The sequence below is a fragment of the Budorcas taxicolor genome, chromosome 9, assembly GCF_023091745.1.
Source record: "Budorcas taxicolor isolate Tak-1 chromosome 9, Takin1.1, whole genome shotgun sequence".
Taxonomy (NCBI): Eukaryota; Metazoa; Chordata; class Mammalia; order Artiodactyla; family Bovidae; genus Budorcas; species Budorcas taxicolor.
This window is the reverse complement of record NC_068918.1, coordinates 6,815,334-6,835,547: the sequence shown is the minus strand read 5'-3', so window position 1 is coordinate 6,835,547 and position 20,214 is coordinate 6,815,334. Positions and strand designations below refer to the sequence as shown.

The 20,214-nt window shown below is 37.9% G+C and overlaps 1 protein-coding gene across 1 annotated transcript in view; it reads right to left on the bottom strand.

The window, feature by feature from the left end:
- SENP6 (SUMO specific peptidase 6) overlaps positions 1-20,214 on the bottom strand; it is a 127,021-nt gene that overhangs the window by 76,675 nt on the left and 30,132 nt on the right. The window contains exons 2-4 of the mRNA XM_052645712.1: positions 16,802-16,895; positions 14,832-14,892; positions 2,722-2,864 (exon numbers count right to left, since the gene is read on the bottom strand). Of these exons, the coding sequence (XP_052501672.1) occupies positions 2,722-2,864; positions 14,832-14,892; positions 16,802-16,895 (298 nt within the window). The remainder of the gene's footprint in view (positions 1-2,721; positions 2,865-14,831; positions 14,893-16,801; positions 16,896-20,214) is intronic.

Sequence of the window (20,214 nt, the reverse complement as noted above, 5' to 3'; positions counted from 1 at the left end):
AGATAAGAAAGCCTTCTTAAGTGAAGAATGCAAAGAAACAGAGGAAAACAATAGAATGAGAAAGACTAGAGATGTTTTCAAGAAAATTAGAGATACCAAAGGAACAGCTCATGCAAAGATGGGCTCAATGAAGGACAGAAACGGTAAGGATCTAATAGAAGCAGAAGAGATTAAGACTAAGAAGACGTGGCAACAATACACAGAAGAACTGTACAAAAAAGGTCTTAATAACAAAGATAAGCACGATGGTGTGATCACTCACCTAGAGCCAGACATCCAGGAGTGTAAAAGTCAAGTGAGCCTTAGGAAGCATTACTAAGAACAAAGCTAGTGGAGATGATAGAATTCCAGTTGAGCTATTTCAAATCCTAAAAGATGATGCTATGAAAGTGCTGCACTCAACATGCCAGCAAATTTAGAAAACTCAGCAGTGGCCACAGGACGGGAAAAGGTCAGTTTTATTCCAATCCCAAAGAAGGGCAATACCAAAGAATGTTCGAACTACCATACAACTGCACTCATTTCACACACTAGCAAGGTAAGGCTAAAAATCCCTCAAGCTAGGCTTCAACAGTACGTGAACCAAGAACTTCCAGATGTATAAGCTGGATGTAGAAAAGGCAGAGAACCAGAGATCACAAACTGCCAACAACTGCTGGGTCACAGAAAAAGCAAGAGAATTTCAGAAAAACACCTAGTTCTGCTTCACTGACTACTCTAAAGCTTTGACTGTGTGGATCACAACAAACTGTGGAAAATTCGTCAAGAGATGGGAATACCAGACCACCTTACCTACCTCCTAAGAAATCTGTATGCAGGTCAAGGAACAACAGATAGAACCAGACATGGAACAATGGACTGGTTCAAAATTGGCAAAGGAATACATCAAGGCTGTGTATTGTCACCCCGCTTATTTAACGTAAATGCAGAGTCCATCAAGCAAAATGCTGAGCTGGATGAAAGCACAAGTTGGAATCAACATTGCTGAGAGAAATATCAATAACCTCAGACACCATCCTAATGGCAGAAAGCAAAGAGGAATGAAAGAGACTCTTGATGAAGGTGAAAGAGGAGGGTGAAAAGCTGGCTTAAAACTCAACATTCAGAAAATTAAGATATGGCATCTGCTCCCATCACTTCATGGCAAATAGATGGGGAAAGAGAGGGGAACAGCCCAGACTTTATTTTCTTGGGTTCCAAAATCACTGTGGATGGTGACACTAGCCATGAAATTTAAAGATGCTTGCTCCTTGGAAGAAAAGCTATGGCAAATTTAGACAGCATGTTAAAAAGCAGAGATGTCACATCACTGACAAAGCTTCACATAGTCAAAGCTATGGTTTTTCCAGTAGTCATGTATGGATGTGAGAGTTGGACCATAAAGAAGGCTGAGCACCGAAGAATTGATGCTTTTGAACTGTGGTGTTGGAGAAGACTCTTGAGAGCCCCTTGGACTGCAAGGAGATCCAACCAGTCCATCCTAAAGGAAATCAGTCCTGAATATGCACTGGAAGGACTGATGCTGAAGCTGACACTCCAATACTTTGACCACCTGATGCAAAGAATTGACTCACTGGAAAAGACCCTGATGTTGGGAAAGATTGAAGGCAGGAGGAGAAGGGGATGATAGAGATTGAGATGGCTGGATGGCATCACTGACTCAATGGACATGAGTTTGAGTAAACTCCAGGAGTTGGAGATGGACAGGGAGGCCTGGCATGCTGTAGTCCATGGGGTCACAAAGAGTCGGACACGACGGAGTGACTGAACTGACTGACTGATCTTTATGTATACTTAAGTATCTTTATGACTTAAGAGTGAGGAGTTATTTTTTTTAGAAGATCCAAATAGCATGAATCAAAAGGTAAAAGCTGATTTATTAATATGAAGATGAAAGCTTTCAGGTCAATGAAAGACTGTATAAGCAAAATTAATAGGTAACTATTTGGGAAGAAATATTTGCATTCTTCAAAACCAAAATGGAATTTATCTGCTTTATATATGGAATCCTTCCCAACACAAGGGAAAATAAGGAAGTATAAATAAGAGTCCCTCGGACAGCAAGGAGATCAAACCAGTCAACCCTAAAGGAAATCAACTCTGAAAATTCACTTGAAGGACTGATGCTGAAGCTGAAGCTCCAATACTTTGGCCACTTGATGCGAGGAGCCAACTCACTGGAAAAGACCCAGATGCTGGGAAAGACTGAAGGCAGGAGGAGAAGGGGGCAACAGAGGATGAGATGAACGGATGGCATCACTGACTCAATAGACATGAGTGTAAGCAAATTCCAGGAGATGGTGAAGGACAGGGAAGCGTGGTAATCTGTAGTCCATGAGGTGGCAAAGTGTTGGACACAACTTAGTGACTGACAATAACAACACTGAGATAATCCTGGTAAGTATTTCCCAATGGAGATATGACTTTCAATTTTATGACCAAGATTTTGCTGTTTGAAAGCAAGTTCATTTTATGAAATCCTTGTGTACCAAAATTTTCCTTTCAATATTTTTATTCCAAACCAAGAAATCACTGCAATCCATCCTATTCCCAAAATTCAAAGCAAAGAATTCACACACTAGGGCCATTCTACCTCTTGGCTCTACCGACAAACTGTAAACAAAAGGTACAGGTTGGGCCAACTGACCAAACGTGGCCAATTAGTTTCTGGTGTCAAACCGTTTATCTTTTCTGTAGGGATGTACAGTAAAGTGCCTATACCTCAATTTCTTATTGTTGCTCAACATGTTAAGTCCAATTGCGTTGCCTTTCAAAGGTTTGAAACTTTCGGTCTTGTTTCGTCTTGCACATGTCTTCCAGGAATCAACAGAACTAGTAGCAACAATTTCAGATTGACGATTTAACTGTAAAAAGATCCATAGATGTTAGAGTCAATAAATGACAAAATAAGATAATTTATCAACAAATATTTGAAAATCCATTTATTTAAAAAAGTAGTAAAAATATACCAGCTATTGGAAATGGGGGAAAGGGGTGGCAGAGGCACAGACTTCAGAGTATTTCAACTACAGTACTTTTTTTTCCCCTTAAGCACAACACAAATATGTAGGAACATGGGTATTTATCATATTATTTCCTTTTCATTTCAGCATCACCGAAGATATTTGAGAAAATTATGAGAAAAACAAAAGGTATGAGGGTGGAGCATCTTAAGACAGCTCTTTCTTGAAAGCAAAATATAAACATTTCCCCTGCGTAACAGGCCCCGATGCACCTGTAGGACAGGACAGCAGTTAGTTGTCACTGTACAAGGACTATGGCTTTAGCATCAAAGTTTCTATATAAACACAGAAACTGAGATAAAGTCTTCATATCTTAATACTTGAAAATATTAATACAAATATACCAATAACCATCACTTTGCTGTTAAGAAAAAAGTCCCAAGTTCTTAGTACTAGCTTGCCCAAAACAACATTTTAAAAATCACTCTTATCTACTTTTATATTGTTTTTTAAACAGCAGTCTAGTATTTTAAATTTTACTTTTTTTACAAGAAAATAGTCATAAGAAGATAACCTTCTCTTCACCAATCATTTCCACAGAAACCTAAAAATTCCCTTAAAAAAAACATTTTTTCCCACCAAAAAAGTCTTTTTGTGAGGAGTTCATTGTGCCAGGACTGGTTTTGTTTTCAGGCATATGTATATTACAAAACCCCCAAAAGATCTATTTTAAACACACTGCTTAACACTTTCTCCTCCTTGAGACAGTTTCTTACTTCTTAGTCTTCCACAGCCATGTACTTTGGACCCCTTCATTTATGATGGTGACAGACAAGGCAAGTGGCTAAATCTTCCCTCTACTCTCTGAAAACTAGAAAAGCTGGACAAAATAGAAATTTTTAAAAAAGGAAACTGTTTGAAGCACCTGGGGGATACCAAGGCAGTGAAGAATTAAGTGACAGCTTTTGAACTGTGGTGTTGGAGAAGACTTGAGAGCCCATTGGACTGCAAGAAGATCCAACCAGTCCATCCTAAAGGAGATCAGTCCTGGGTGTTCATTGGAAGGACTGATGTTGAAACTGAAACTCCAATACTCTGGCCACCTGATGTGAAGAAATGACTCATTTGAAAAGACCCTGATGCTGGGAAAGATTGAGGGCCGGAGGAGAAGGAGATGACAGAGGATGAGATGGTTGGATGGCATCACCGACTCGATGGACATGGGTTTGGGTGAATTCTGGGAGTTGGTGATGGACAGGTAGGCCTGGCGTGCTGCAGTTCACTGGGTTGCAAAGAGCCAGACACAACTGAGTGACTGAACTGAATTGAACTGAACTGACAAGAAACTCAGAGATCTCAGCCCAGACTCACATTTTCCCGAGACACCTGCTGTCTCCAGAAGATACAACTTCTGGAGCTGCAGATGAGAGTCTGAGAAGCTAAGCTGAACACCCAGCAGAGTCAGAGAGCTGGGGAGGCAAAAGTAGAGTTCAACATCCACTAAGTATGGACTGCTTCTTAAAACACCTCAAAATCTGAATGAGGATATATGAGTAAGGGTGAATTCGGAGAAGGCAATGGCACCCCACTCCAGTACTCTTGCCTGGAAAATCCCATGGATGGAGGAACCTGGTGGGCTGCAGTCCATGGGGTCGCGAAGAGTCGGACACGACTGAGTGACTTCACTTTCACTTTTAACTTTCATGCATTGGAGAAGGAAATGGCAACCCACTCCAGTGTTCTTGCCTGGAGAATCCCAGGGACGGGGGAGCCTGGTGGGCTGCCATCTATGGGGTCTCACAGAGTTGGACAAGACTGAAGCGACTTGGCAGCAGCAACAGCAAGGGTGAATCACAACTATAAATCCAGCTTCCATTCATCTCAATCTCCAGTTCAAGTTTAGATTTTAGAGTAAATCTAGATGAATTACCTGGATGGTTTGTTAAAACAAACTGCTGTGTCCAACCCTTACAGTTTATTCTGATTGAGTAGGTTTGGGATGAGCCAGAGAATATGCATTTCTAACAAGTCCCCAGGTTTCACAGATACTGCTGAAAAGGGGACTACACAGCTAATGAGCCTCTGAGCCACAAACGCTGAAGCCTGCAGGCCCTAGAGCAGTGGCAACTACTAAGCCTATGTGCTGCAACTACCGTATCCGTGTGCCTAGAGCCTGTGCTCAGCAACGAGAGAAGTCACTGCAGTGACAAGCCTGTGCACCTCAATGAAGAGTGGCCCTCACTCACCGCAACTAGAGAAAGGCCCTGTGCAGCAATGAAGACCCAGCACAGCCGAAAATAAATAAATACAGCAGTGTGCACATGCCAAAAAAAATTCTGAGACATTTCCATTATAGACTAACCATTTAATTTCACCCCTCCATATACAGATAATTACAACAAATAAATGACTGCTTATGGCATTTGGCTTCTGAGGTGGTGGCTCAGTGGTAAATAATCTGCTGCCAATGCAGGAGACTGAGGAGATGTGGGTTCGATCCCTGGGTTCAGGAAGATCCCTTGGAGGGGGAAATGGCAACCCACTCCAGTATTCTTCCTGGGATAACCCCATGGACAGAGGAACCTTCTGAGCTACAGCCCACAGGGTCTCAAAGAGTCAGACACAACTGAGCGCACACACACACATAGATAGGCATTATGATAATTACGATATACTCAACATCTCACTTCATTTGCATATTTATACATTTCAGTAGTTCTTCAGACTGGGATTCAGAAGCTACACCTAAAACACCAGGCAAATTAGTTGACACTACTGAACTGAATGACAGGATTAATATGCTCAAATTTCCCACTTCAGTTCTCTTTCTCCAACAAAATCTCTTCACCATGTATCACGTGAATTTTATGGGAACTCTGTTCCTAGGTTATTAAAGATCACTGAGCTTAAAAAGCAAAGTAACTTGCCTAAACTAGTTAAATGGATCTGAACAAAGTATTGACCTGACAACAAACTCTATGCTTTCCCATACCACACTGCATATAAGGAATTTTTAATAGTGTTACTTGCAGAAATGTGGGCTTCCCTAGTGACTCAGATGGTAAAGAATCTACCTGCAATGCAGGAGACCTGGGTTTGATTCCTGGGTTGGGAAGACCCCCTGGAGAAGGGAATGGCTACCCACTCCAGTGTTGCTGCCTGGAGACTCCATGGACAGAGGAGCCTGGCAGGCTACAGTCCATGGGGTCATAAAGAGTCAGACATGACTTGGCAACTTTCACTTCACTTCATTTTGCAGAAATATAAATACTATAAATTATGGAAATATAATTATAGATATTAATTCTTAACCAGAAGAGACAAACCCAAGCTATGTTATTCCAAGATAACACTGAAAATCATAACATCTCAAAATCAAAGGAATAAAAATTTCTTTGTATGTTAACAAATGTAGAAAGCTAATCCTAGAGATAAAAAATTATCTTACTCAATATACAGGCGCTTAGCAAATTCAACCATATCTCTTGACTAAGTGCTAAAACATTTTCAAATTTCCTTTTTAAGAAAATATTTAGGCATAGCAATAGACAACTCAAAGTTCATCATTAAAACAAGATTTGCATAAGACAAATTCTTAAATTTCCCAATTCTGCTACCAACAGGTTACTATCAAAAGCTATATACAGTCAGCAATAAGACAAATAGTACTTCCAGTTTTGCAGATAACTCATGAAAAACATTTAGTGTGCTGTTAAATTGCCTTAGGAAAGGGCCCTTACTATCTGTCACACGTAGAAAGTAGCTTGCAGGGGCTGGGGGCAGGGGGAGTGTCACCCCATAGCAGAATCACAGGGTGTAAATTTGTAAAAGATTCTCTTCTCACACAGTTACAAACCTACAGTACACAATTAAAGCCGCCAAAAAATTTAGAGATATCTGTTGAATTAAAATACAACATATAAATTATTTCAGATGCATGGCACATCTACTTTTCTTTATGTAATAAATAATTTTTATTTTCTTTCATTTTACTCATATTCTTGGTAATCTACATCAAATTATTGGGAGAAAAGGTGTAAACAAGTAAAGTTCAAGCCATTTATGACCATCTCATGGATTAGAGTACTAATATTATTCAGTCTAAAAGTCAAAGTGAAAGTTGCTCAGTCCTGTGTGACTCTGCAACCCATGGACTATACTATACAGTCCATGGAATTCTCCAGGCCAGAATACTGGAGTGGGTAGTCTAGCCTTTCTCCAGGAGATCTTCCCGAGCCAGGAATCGAACCAGGGTCTCCTGCATTGCAGGAAGATTCTTTACCAACTGGGCTATGCAGGAAGCTCCAATTCAGTCTAAAGGCCCCCCCAAAACTCTAATTTTCCTTCCCCTCTAACCCTCAGTTTCCAGGTGGCACTAGTGGCAAAGAACCCACTTGCCAGTGCAGAGATGGTAAGAGACGTGTGTTTGATTCCTGGGTCTGCAAGATCCCCTGGAGGAGAGCATGGCAACCCACTCCAGTATTTTTGCCTGGAGAATCCCATGGACAGAGGAGGCTAGCGGGCTACAGTTCACAGGTCGCAAAGAGTCCACATGAAAAGCCCTAGGTGGATTACAAAGTCTAAGAATTCTCACAACCATCCTATAGTTATATGCAGACCTAAAATCTGATATTCTAACTGCTTTAATATGGGCTTCCCTGATGGCTGAGTGGTAAAGAATCTGTCTGCAATGTGGGAGACCCAGGTTTGATCCCTGGTTCAGGAAGATCCCCTAGAGGAGGAAATGGCAACCCACTCCAGCATTCTTGCCTGGGAAATTCCATGGACAGAAGAGTCTGGCAAGTTACGGTCAATAGGGTTGCAAAGAGTGAGATGCGACTGACCAACTGAACACGCACACACTCACTCTAATTCATAGGCCATAGGCTGTGGGCCAGATTTGGCCTGTGAGTCTTGGTCTACTAATCCTTGTATTTTAACATTAATCATTAATAACTAATAAGCATCCAGTTACCAGAATATAAGCTCCACCGGAATAAGAAACTTGTCTGTTTTGCTCTCCATCATCTAGAATACTGTTAACAATACATATTTTGCTACACGATTATTTCATTGGGACTGCTAAATGTGCAAAAGTTACCAACATGTGTATCTTCCACCCAAGCTTACTGCACATCACGACAATTAAAAAAAAAAGTATTCAGGAAATTTAGCATCTAAGAATTTCAGAAAATAAGACAGCATAAATGAATCTATTAAATGATTAAAGACATTAAAATATATGTTAAAGGTTCTGAAATTCTTAAAATTGAAATGGAAACAAATAGTGCAGAAAGAATAAGACACTATGAAAAACATAAAATTTTAAAAGAGAACCAATAGTTCTACAAATCATATTTAATTTGTTTTTAAAAAAAGAAAAATAAATGACTAAACAGCACATTAGGTATGGCTGAAGATAAAAGAGAACTGGAAGACACAACTGAGGAAACTATATAGAATACGGTAGAGGAATGATTTTTTTTTTTTTTTGGCCCTTTATCTTTTTTCTTTTACACATAAAATATACATTAAAGGTCATAAAAAAAAAAGATGGTCTAATAATACCTAGTAAAATTAGTTCCAGAAAAAATGAGGAAAGGCAATATCTAGATAATGACCAAAATTTTTTCAGAATTAATAAAAAATATGCATCCTTTATATAAAGAGGCACAATGAAACTGCAGGAACCCAAAGGCAAAGAGATTATTCTGTGAAAGAGAAGGGGAAGAATACTAAAACACTTTGAACCAAAATAAAGGCTTTCTCCTAATTCTACATTCATTTTCAAATACAGTAAAGGGGCTACATTAGTTTAAACTAATGACCCATAAGGACCTATATATTACCCACATTATTAAAGAGACTTTCTTTTACACAAACTTTCTAAGGGACCAACAGATATGGATCATTTTAAGAAAATCAACTCCTACTGTACAACTGGGCTCATTTCATATACTAGCAAGGTAATGCTCAAATCCTACAAGCAAGGCTTCAGCAGTACATGAACTGAGAAATTCTACAAGATGGGCTTACAACGGCAGAGAAACCAGAGATTAAACTGCCAATATCCATTGACGCACAGAGAAAGAAAAACATCTACTTCTGCTTCACTGACTACACTAAAGCCTTTGAATCTGTGGATCAAGCAAACTGGAAAATTCTCAAAGAGATGGGAGTACCAGACCACCTTATCTGTGTCCTGAGAAACCTGTATGCAGATCAAGAAGCAACAGTTACAACTGGACATGGAATAATGGACTGGTTGGTTCCAAATTTAGAAAGGAGTACGACAAGGCTGTATGTTGTCATCCTGCTTATTTAACTTATATGCAGAGCATATCATGCGAAATGCCAGACTGGATGAAGCACAACCTGGAATCAAGATTGCCGGAAGGAATATCAATAACCCTAGATATGCAGAGGACATCACCCTTATGGCAGAAAGAGAAGAAGAACTAAAGAGCTTCTTGATGAAAGTGAAGAGTGAAAAAGCTAGCTTAAAACTCAACATTCAAAAAACGAAGATCATGGAATCCAATCCCATCACTTCATGGAAAATAGAAGGAGAAAAAGTGGAAACAGTGAAAGACTTTATCTTCTTGGGCTCCAAAATAACTGCAGACGGTAACTGCAGCTACGAAATTAAAAGATGCTTGCTCCTTGGAAGGAAAGTGATGCAAACCTAGACAGCATACTAAAAAGCAGAGACATCACTTTGCCAACAAAGGTCTGTACAGTCAAAGTTATGTTTTTCCAGTAGTCATATACAGATGTGAGACTTGGACCATAAAGAAGGCTGGGCGCTAAAGAACTGCTGCTTTTTAACTGTGGTGCCACAGAAGACTCTTGAGAATCCCGTGGACAGCAAGATCAAACCAGTCCATCCTAAAGGAAATCAGTCCTGAATATTCACTGGAAGAACTGATGCTGAAGCTGACACTCCAATACTTTGGCCACCTGATGCAAAGAACTGACTCACTGGAAAAGACCCTGATGCTGGGTAAGATTGAAGGCAAAGGGGCCAACAGAGGATAAGATGGTCAGATGGCGTCACCCACTCAATGAATTTGAGCAAACTCCAGGAGATAGTGAAGGGCAGGGAAGCCTGGCATGCTGCAGTCCATAGTGGCAAAAAAGTTTGGGACACGACTTAGTGACTGAACAACAACCACTTTAACACTTTCTTAAAATTGATTTAAAACGCATTTGTAGAAAAGGCATCATATAATATCTCCTTTCCCATCTTCACTTTCACAGTAAACTTCTTCCACTTTACAAAAGACATAATTCTTACTGTATTGAGTCTAAAAACCTCATGAAAAAAACATTTGTAAATACTGGTATCTGGAACCTCTTTTGGCACTATAGTAGAGTTTCCTATCTTTCCCTGTTTTATATATATTTCTGTTAAAACTGAACCTATAGTTAAAAACAGTATTCTGGACCAACTTAGGATTTTCTTAATATAACTATTTAATATAACGTAAAATGGAAAAGCAAAAGTGATGAAAATTTTCATTTAATGACTTTATATCTCTACTTTAGTTATTATCAAGAAAAGCATTGCCCCAAGGAAAAAAATCATGTGAGAACAATGAAAAGAAAGCCCTCCCCACCCCACCCAAAAAGTTGAAATTTGCACACATTTATTACAACCAGGTAAAAAATTCAGGTCAAAACCAAGACTGTATTTTTCTACTAGAATTCCATGGTAAAACGTCATCATGAGGAGGGAAATTAACATGTATATTTGAAATAAAAACAGGAAAAAAACCTACTTATTACAGATCAATAATATATCTGATTTAACTGATGGCCTTGTCAAGTAAGTGATGTGAAAGCATTTTCCACAGATCACATGAACTAAATATGCAGTTCCAAAATTTAAGAAAATATACAAAAACAGAATATTTTACAAACCATACGGGCAAAAGCCAATTAATAACGAGCAAGATTTCAGTATTTTCAGTTATTTCTGAGATCATCTGGTTAAAACAAAAGGAACTAACAAATGTAACTACTAGCTACACATTAAGTACTGATAAAGCCTTTTTAATATATTTCCCCCAAATTCAGAAAGACAACAAATCTAAAGACTGGATTACAAATTATGTTAAGCTTTCAAACTTACATTACATTGCTATATGATTTCTTTTTTTTTTTTTGGCTGTGCTGGTTCTTCACTGCAGTGCACAGGATTCCAGTAGAATCCTGGAATTGGCAGCCTCTGGAGCATTCAGGCTCGGTAGTTATGACACAAGCTCTCTGTTGCATCACGCAGGCTTAGTTAGCTGCCCCACATTACGTGGGGTCTTAGTTTTCCAACTGGGGACTGACCGGGAATCCCTGCATTGGAAGGACTGGACCACCAAGGAAGTCTCTGCTATGTGATTTCTGCCATTTAATCAAAAGGAAAGAACTGAGTGATAAACGCTATAGCAATTATCACTAGATCCATCTATTATGTGACCAAGATTTCTCAGCACTTGTATCTAAAAAAAAACATAAAATTACTGTTGGAAGTTACAGCACAGCAATTAATATTTATGGAAACATAAACTAAACGAATAAGGGAAGAAAACAGCAACGCCATCCATTTTAAGAAATACATTTCCAATATAACTCTTGGAAGGAATGATGCTAAAGCTGAAACTCCAGTACTTTGGCCACCTCATGCGAAGACTTGACTCATTGGAAAAGACTCTGATGCTGGGAGGGACTGGGGGCAGGAGGAGAAGGGGACGACAGAGGATGAGATGGCTGGATGGCATCACGGACTCGATGGACGTGAGTCTGAGTGAACTCCAGGAGATGGTGATGGACAGGGAGGCCTGGGGTGCTGCGATTCATGGGGTTGTAAAGACTGAGTGACTGAACTGAACTGAATAGGTTTAACAATTATAAATTACACATTTATTAGTAATTATAAACATAATTTAATCTAGTAAAAAAATGAATATTTAACAACTTTTAGCGGCAAGATCACTAAATATTAAATTTCAATAAATGTATATATCTTTTTATTCAGTAAACATATATTTATAAAGTATGATAGAGTAATTAAAATATTTTAAATTGCATAAAAATATATCATATGAAGTTAAAATAGATATATAGGGACTTCCCTGGTGGTCTAGTGGCTAAGACTCCACACTCACAACTCAGGGAGCCCAGGTTTAACCCGTGGTCAGGGAACAAGACCCCACAAGCTGCAACTAAGAGTTCACATGCCGCAACTAAAGATCCAGCATGCAGCAATGAAGACCAAAGATCCCATGGGCCTCAACTAAGACTGAGAGAAAAAAGCACAATATGAATTTTCCAACTGTTAAAGAGGAGATGGCATACATACTTTTTAAGTTTTTTAAAATTGAAATATAGTTGATTTGCAATTTTGTTGTACATGTATTTTTAAAATAGATGATGATGAATATCAGATCTGAACTATCTTTAGAGATCATAGGATACACAGTGTCGTCTAAGTTTTATTTTTAAAATATCAACATGTACATCCTCAAAAATGTGTAACAAGGCAAATACTTTATTTAAAAAAGGAGGTGGGGCAGCGTATCTGCAAGAGAAAAAAAATAGTGAAAGTGGCTCAGTTGCATCTGATTCTTTGTAACTCCATGGACTACATATAGTCCATGGAATTCTCCAGGCCAGAATCCTGGAGTGGGTAGCCTTTCCCTTCTTCCCAACCCAGGGATCGAACCCAGGTCTCCCACATTGCAGGCGGATTCTTTACCAGCCAAGCCAAACCTCCCAAATCAAAAACCTAGACTGAGAAGAACCTCTGCTTATCAACTAATATCTGTAATATCTCTAGTACGTCTATTCACTGGACTACTACATAGCAATAAGTAGCAATAACACAGAGCCTATCCCTTCTCCAGCAGATCTTCTCAGGAAGATCTTCTCTGGGTTGGCCCAGGAGTCAGACCAGGGTCTGCTGCACTGCCAACTGAGCTAGGAGGGAAGCCCCTGTCTAGCAATGAGACAGACGATAAAGACATCAAAATACTTCGCTATGGAGTGATCTTACAGACTACACTACCAAGTGAAAAACCAAACAATGCTGAGAGTTTCTTCAAGAAGGGTGGCATATTCTAACGGTAAAAAAGCAACAACAACAACAACAGCGGAAGGCTAAGCCATATAATATTTAAAGCAGGTCACCCATGGGTAAGAAGAGAGAAGGGAAAAGAGGGAATCAGGACAAAAGTTAGACTTTTCTGAATAAAATTTCTTTGCAGATTTGACTTTGGAACCATGAAAACATCTTTTGCGTAATTATAAAATACATTAAATTCAAAACATTTTTTAAAAAGCATATCCTCAAAGTAACAAAAAAAAGTTTAAATAAATAAATCAGCATAACTCTCACCCAACTGGTAGAATTACAAACCAAGAAAAAATAATTTCAAGTGTTTTTAAAACACAGTAATTTAAATACACATTTTTAGTAGATAAACCTAGTGAGATATGCCACCAACAAGAAAATAAAAAGACTTTAAATCATTTTATTAGCAACTATATTTGTATTGATATTGTGAAACTATTTGTCTAAAAGGATAAAGCAAGTAAGTTACTAAATTAACATCATTAGGAACCAAGACACTCAACCCAAAAGCTATGAAAGAAAAATAGTGCTGTATTTGACAATGTTAAAAAAATACCTTTTCTCCAAGGCAATAACCACCAAAAGTGAAGACAAAAAATTAGCGGAAAAAAACTAGTTTGAATTACTAATAACTATTAGTAGTATCACAGCAGTTGGCTAGTTTCTCTAAAATACCATTATTTTGTCAAATCTAAGAAACCATTATAAGATACATTATTACTGTCTATACTAATGTACAAAACATTTTTAACTCAACAAGAGGCATCCAGTTAGATTTCAGAGATGTCAAAAATGTGGGAAAATGTTGCCGAGACTCAACATAAAAAGAATTTCTACTCAATAGTATTCCAAAGACCAAATGGAAAAATGGGCAAAAGATATCAAGTAACAATTATCAAAAGGGAAATAAATGGACTATACATATTATGAGTGAGGTATTCAAACCACTCAAAAGAAATACTAAGTAAGACTACACTGGGATACTATTTTTTATTGCAAAGATCAAAAGGATGATAATATTGTTAAAGTGTGAGGAACAGGCATGCTCGGACATTGCTGGTGATAGTCTAAATCAAGTATAACAAAATTAGAAATGTACCTGTCCTGATATAGCAGCTCTACTTCTAGCAATTAATCCTGCAGATATGCTGATAAATGTGCAAAATGACCCATACAGAGGCTAGTTTATGCAACATTATTTTAAGTGGGGGAAGAAGGCTGATAGAGCCTTCCATATGTTGGTGTTGGACAACAGCAGTATATCATACACTGGAACACTATGCACCTACTGAAAAGAACGCTGCTGCTGCTAAGTCGCTCAGTCGTGCCCGACTCTCAGCGACCCCATGGACCGCAGCCCGCCAGGCTCCTCCGTCCATGGGATTTTCCAGGCAAGAGTGCTGGAGTGGGGTGCCACTGCCTTCTCAGACTGAAAGGAATGAGGGTGATTTTAATGGACTCTTATGGTTGGTCTCTTAAGAGATATTAATTTTACAAAGTAAAATTACAAACAGTGTGTACAATATACTACTGGCGGAGAAAGAGTAAGAAAGTGGGATAAGAATACAGATTTTCTTCGTGATAAATAAAATATTTCTGATGAGATAAACAAGAAGCTAGGAATACCATTTGCCTCTGGGATGGGAAAGTGGGTGGCTTGGACTTGCAATCAAAAATACAAATCTTCTGATGTATTAGCTTTTTAGTAATAACCTAAAAAAAAATTAAAAAGTAACACTTGCCTTTTTTCCTTTTGAGGTTTCAGAATCCTCATCTTCATCTACACTGAGTAGATTTGCCTCACTACATAGAAAATAAGGGGAAAAAAATCTTAAGTGACAATTACAACTCATATATTAAATTCAGAAGTTTTATTCTCCTTGTTCACCTAATACAGAGATCAGCAAACTTTTTGTAAAGGGCCAGAGACTAAATATTTTGGAATTTTGCAAGCCATATGGCCTCTGAAGCCACCACTCATCCTTGCTTTGCAACTGAAGTATGAAAGCAGCCACAGACTAAACGTGTGGCTGTGCTCCAAGAAAACTATAGCAAAATCCAATGATGGCCCACACTGGGCCCACTGCCATTGTTTACTGACCTCTGCCATAAATGAACACATAGCTTTCGTTTTCATCTTAACTGTAGATTTCATCTACTTTCACTCATTCTTCCTTTCTGTCTTGGATTTTAAATTAGGGGGAAAGGACTCAAAACGGAAGTAAAGAAACATACTGTTAAGAAAATCTTAGTTGAAAAAAAGTAATTTCAACGGTATTAACCCAATAAAATTGTTATACCTCTACCATTCTGAGAAATATCAAACCTTCACTGAGAATTATGGACCTCAGAGTCTAAAAAGCCAGAATGATGTATCTATTAACAGTTCATGTTAATCTGAACACAATGATAAACTAACTGTAATTTATAAATGAAGCATATAGAACAGGGAGTACCTTAAAAGACACATTTTTATACATGACAAATATTCTATCAAATAAAGTAAAAATAAATCCTTCTGAAGACAACTATGCTAAACTGTTTTTAGTTAAAATCTTAGCTATTATAATAAAGATGTAAAATGTTTCAATATTGCTTGTATACAACTTTTTAAATGCTCTCCGACAAACATTTTACAGAAATGTTTAAAAAGTGGTATATTTCTTAACATTTAAAGGTGGTCTACTCAACTTCTGATTTAATGCCGATTTGTCAAAACAACACCTAAGTAACAAACATCTATAATAAAAAATAATCAGAAATAGAAAGAAGACCATAAAATGCCAATTTTGAGTGAGAAACTTACTGGTTCAAAGTTCTCCTTCAAATAAAACTTAACTTCAAATTCAACATCTCACTGGTGAAGGCACGTAAAGCGGTAATGATGAATGGAGCTGTTGCCCAGACAGAAGAAAAGAACCTACAATACTTAGCCAATATACTCTGAAAGACTTCTTGCATAAAATTTCTAAAACATACTTGCAGTTTTGGTAGAACTTAAGTGTATATATTTTTGTGTCTCTTAATTTGCTATTTGTTCTGCCCAGCAGAAACCAGATCAATAACCAAGAAACTAATAGCAATGCTAAATTTCTAATACAAATCTCATGATATTCAAAAAGTTGTATGAAAGCCATTTAAAAATTTACAGCAGTCACTCCAAGTACATTAACAGAGTATAATGAACGCTTCACTTAACTTCTGTCTGGGTCAACACCTGTGTTTAGCATTTATAGGGTTTCTACTTTCTCTGGTAGCAATCTATGATGAACATGGTTGGGGATGGAGTTGGGGGTTGGGGGGAGTTTCAGCTGCAAAGGTAGACACTAAACTTTCTAACAAACTTCAGGAATCGTAATCTGGGTTCATTCACTCCTGGTAAATGGTGGCTTTTCTTATCACTACCTGAACAGAGTGCCATATTAAAAAAAATAATAATGTCTTTAATAGGAAATCCACAATATGGTCAACTTTTAATTATAAGATTACCTTTATAATATGTACATATTTATACATTGCAAAAGATGAAGAAATATAACCACATAATTATTTACCAATAAAACAATTGCTTTTTCTTTCCTTAATGCTACTGTAAGTCAATATTTTCTAAGAATATCACACTTTTAAAAATATTTCCATGGAATATAAATTGTTTTTCTAATGAAAAGTTTCATTCTTATAAAATATCTGAGGGGGTAAAAAAAATTCTTACTCTTTATCTGTATCTCCTTCACTTTCTTCTCCATGATCAAAGCTCCAATTATTTTTAAAACCTCCATCTCTTTTAGATTCTGATCTAGCCAAAGCTGAAATAAAAACAAACTCAGATAAGTATTCATTAATAGAGCTATTCAATATAAAATAAAATTGAGCATTTGCCAAATTCTTTTAGTCAAGATTTTCTTTTAGTTTGTTTGCCTTTTGCCTACCGTCTCTAAGAGAAAAAGAATACATTAAAATCTGTTCATACACTTGACCATATGTGTGAATGTGCTATAGAAAAAAGCTCAAATTCAGTAAAATATAATAAAAAATGTGGACAGGAACGTATGAATGTGTATGAAATACATAAAAATCAACCCTGTATCTCCATATTTGATCACTGGTTCTAGAAATCAGTAACTTAATTTGCTTGCCTTATTAATGAGAACTAAATCCAGACCACCAGCCTTTAAAAGAAACAAACCAAGGTTTTTTGGGTTAGAATCAGGGAGAGCTCAATGTTCAACAAACCTCTCCAAATAAGAACACCAAACATGCTTAACTATGAGATTAAAATCATATAGATGCATGCCTGAAATATCCTAAAGCCATAAACAACTAGAAAGTGGGAACCTGAGAAATAAATGAAGTTCTGAAGGTGGCATTTGTTTTGGAGCCACATAACAAAACCCTGAGGCCTAGAGCTTGGGAAGATCACTTCTGGGGGGCCCGCAAGATGAAAGGTCAGCCTGAAGACCAGAAGGGCAACAATCCCACTGGCTGAACTAGTGCAGAAAAGAAAGAGACTTACTCAAGAAAGAGACGGGTGGGAGGGGGGGATAATTACAGTATCATGCTGTTGGTTCTGGGTTCTGGGATTGAACTAAAGACAAACAGGGCTTCCCTGATGGCTCAGCTGGTAAAGAATCCACCAGCAATGCAGGAGACACATGTTTGATCCCTGGGTCAGGAAGATCTCCTAGAGGAAGAAAATGGCAACCCACTCCGGTATTCTTCCCTGGGAAAGGCCATGGACAGAGAAGCCTGGTGGGCTACAGTCCAAAGGGTCATAAAGAATTGGACGCCACTGAGCGACTACGCATTCATGCAAAGACAAATAAAGAGTACCTCCATTTCATGTTTAGGGAATACCTCAACACGAGCTCATAGTTACTCAGGTTTGGGACCAGAATTTTCATAACCTACATGGCCCAGAAGAGTCCATAATTAAAATAGTCTCATAGCCTATATGGCCCAGAAAAGCCCCTAATTAAAATGGAAAAGATGCACAATATCACAAAGACATTAGGGAAGTGCAAATCCAAAGTATAATGGGATAGTATTTCACATTCGTTAGGATGGTTATTTTTTTTTTAATAGAAAACAGTAAGTGTTGGTAAGGATGTGGAGAAACTGGAACTCTTATGTATTACCTGTGGGAATATAAAATGGTGCAGCCATTGTGGAAAATGCTTGGCAGTTCTTCAGAAAGTTAAGCGTAGAACTGCTCTATGATCAGCAATCCTACTTCTAGAAATATACCCAGAAACAACTGAGAGCATGGACTCTGAAACTTGTACACCAAAGTTCACAGTAGCATTATTCACAAAAGTCAGAAGGTGGAAACAACCCAAATGTCCATCAGCAGATGAACGGATAAACAAAATGTGCTGTGTTCACAAATACACATACAAAGGATTATTTTTTTGCCTTATTTTTTGAATTATAAAGAAACGAACTCTGACATGCTACAACATGGATGAACCTTGAAAACCAGGAGTAAAATGCTTTACCCATTTTAACTCATAGGGCTTCCCTGGTAGCTCAACTGGTAAAGAAAACGCCTGCAATGCAGGAAACCTAGGTTCGGTCCCTGGGTTGGGAAGATCCCCTGGAGAAGGGAATGGCTACCCACTCCAGTGTTCGTGCCTGGAGAATTACATGGACAGAGGAGCCTGGCAGGCTACAAGTCCATGGGGTCGCAAAGAGTCAGACACAACAGCAACTTTCACTTTCATTTTACTCGTGCCAGACACAGAAGGACAAATACTGCATTATTCCATTTATATGATATATCTAAAAATAGGCAAATTCAGAGAGCAAGTAGAATAGAGGTTTCCAGGGGCTGAAGGGAGAGGACAATGCAGTTATTTTTTAATGGGTACTGAGCTTTTGTCCGGGATGATGAGAAAGTTCTAGAAATGGCTAGTGGTGATAGTTGCACAACATTATGAATGTACTTAATGCCAATTTACATTTGTATATTTATAAACAGTTAAAACAATAAATTTTATGTTGTGTATATTTTCCCACAGTAAAAAACTCTAAAGGCTAAAACATAAGTACCAAAACTTATAAATGACTAGCAGAATCAAATATAAATCTTCTCTAAAAAACTGACACATCAATGTCTCAAAAAAATTCAAAAAAATATGAGTTTACAACCAAAAATATTATGAAGTAGGTGGAAAGAAGTCATCATGAGCAAATCTGAAACCTCTTTACATGTATAATATACATAAAGAAATAGCAGATAACAGGAGCAAAGTTTTTCTTTCAGGAAAAGAAGGTATAAACAAGCAAGAGAGGAGAGCTAGAATGGACTGTTCATTCTGGTGGTGCTAGGTTAGAGTAAGCGGTGTCAGTATGAACTTACATTTATTGATACCCAGACAGATGAATAGATACAGAAACAAATGCAGACACCCTGTTCCATGGGCTACAAGAGCTAAAGGTCTGTCCCCAGAGAAAGCCTACAAGTGATATCCTAGAGTAGCAACAAGCATGCTTACAACCAGATTTTATTTTCTGAATACCATTCTCCAATGCAAGGAGCCAGAGCTCCCAGCAGAAATGACTGATTCTAGGATGAGGCAGGAAAAATACAAGGTAAGTCTGGAGTATTCTGTAGGGCCAGAAGGCGTTTTTTTAAAAAAAGGATGGTGTAAAGTAACTAGCCTCCAATTAAAATAAATAAATTTAAATTAAAAAAAAAAAGGACGGGAAATTTCAAAAGGATTCGGGAGCAACCTAAAAGAACCTCCCAATCACCAAAAGTGGAACAATTTTCACAAAAATAAATGATAACAGTACTGAATTATAATCCCCCTAATAAAATATTCATTATATAAATAACTGAATAAATAAATAAATGGGGAGAAGGGACACATCTTCCTTACAGAATTCCAAATAATACATATACAAACCCCTGCCTTTAAGAGACAGAACGTGTAATTCACTTCCAAAGAGTCAACTCAGAAAAGGTGACCAAGAGTAAGAAATCTGATAATCACTACCTGCATCAAGTGAACATCAAAGTTAACATCAAAAGTGATGCTTTATTCATAGCACTCCCTGCATGGATCACAGCCTTGTCCTGGTGAAGGCGCTTGCAAAACTCAGTGAAGCTATGAGCCATGCTGT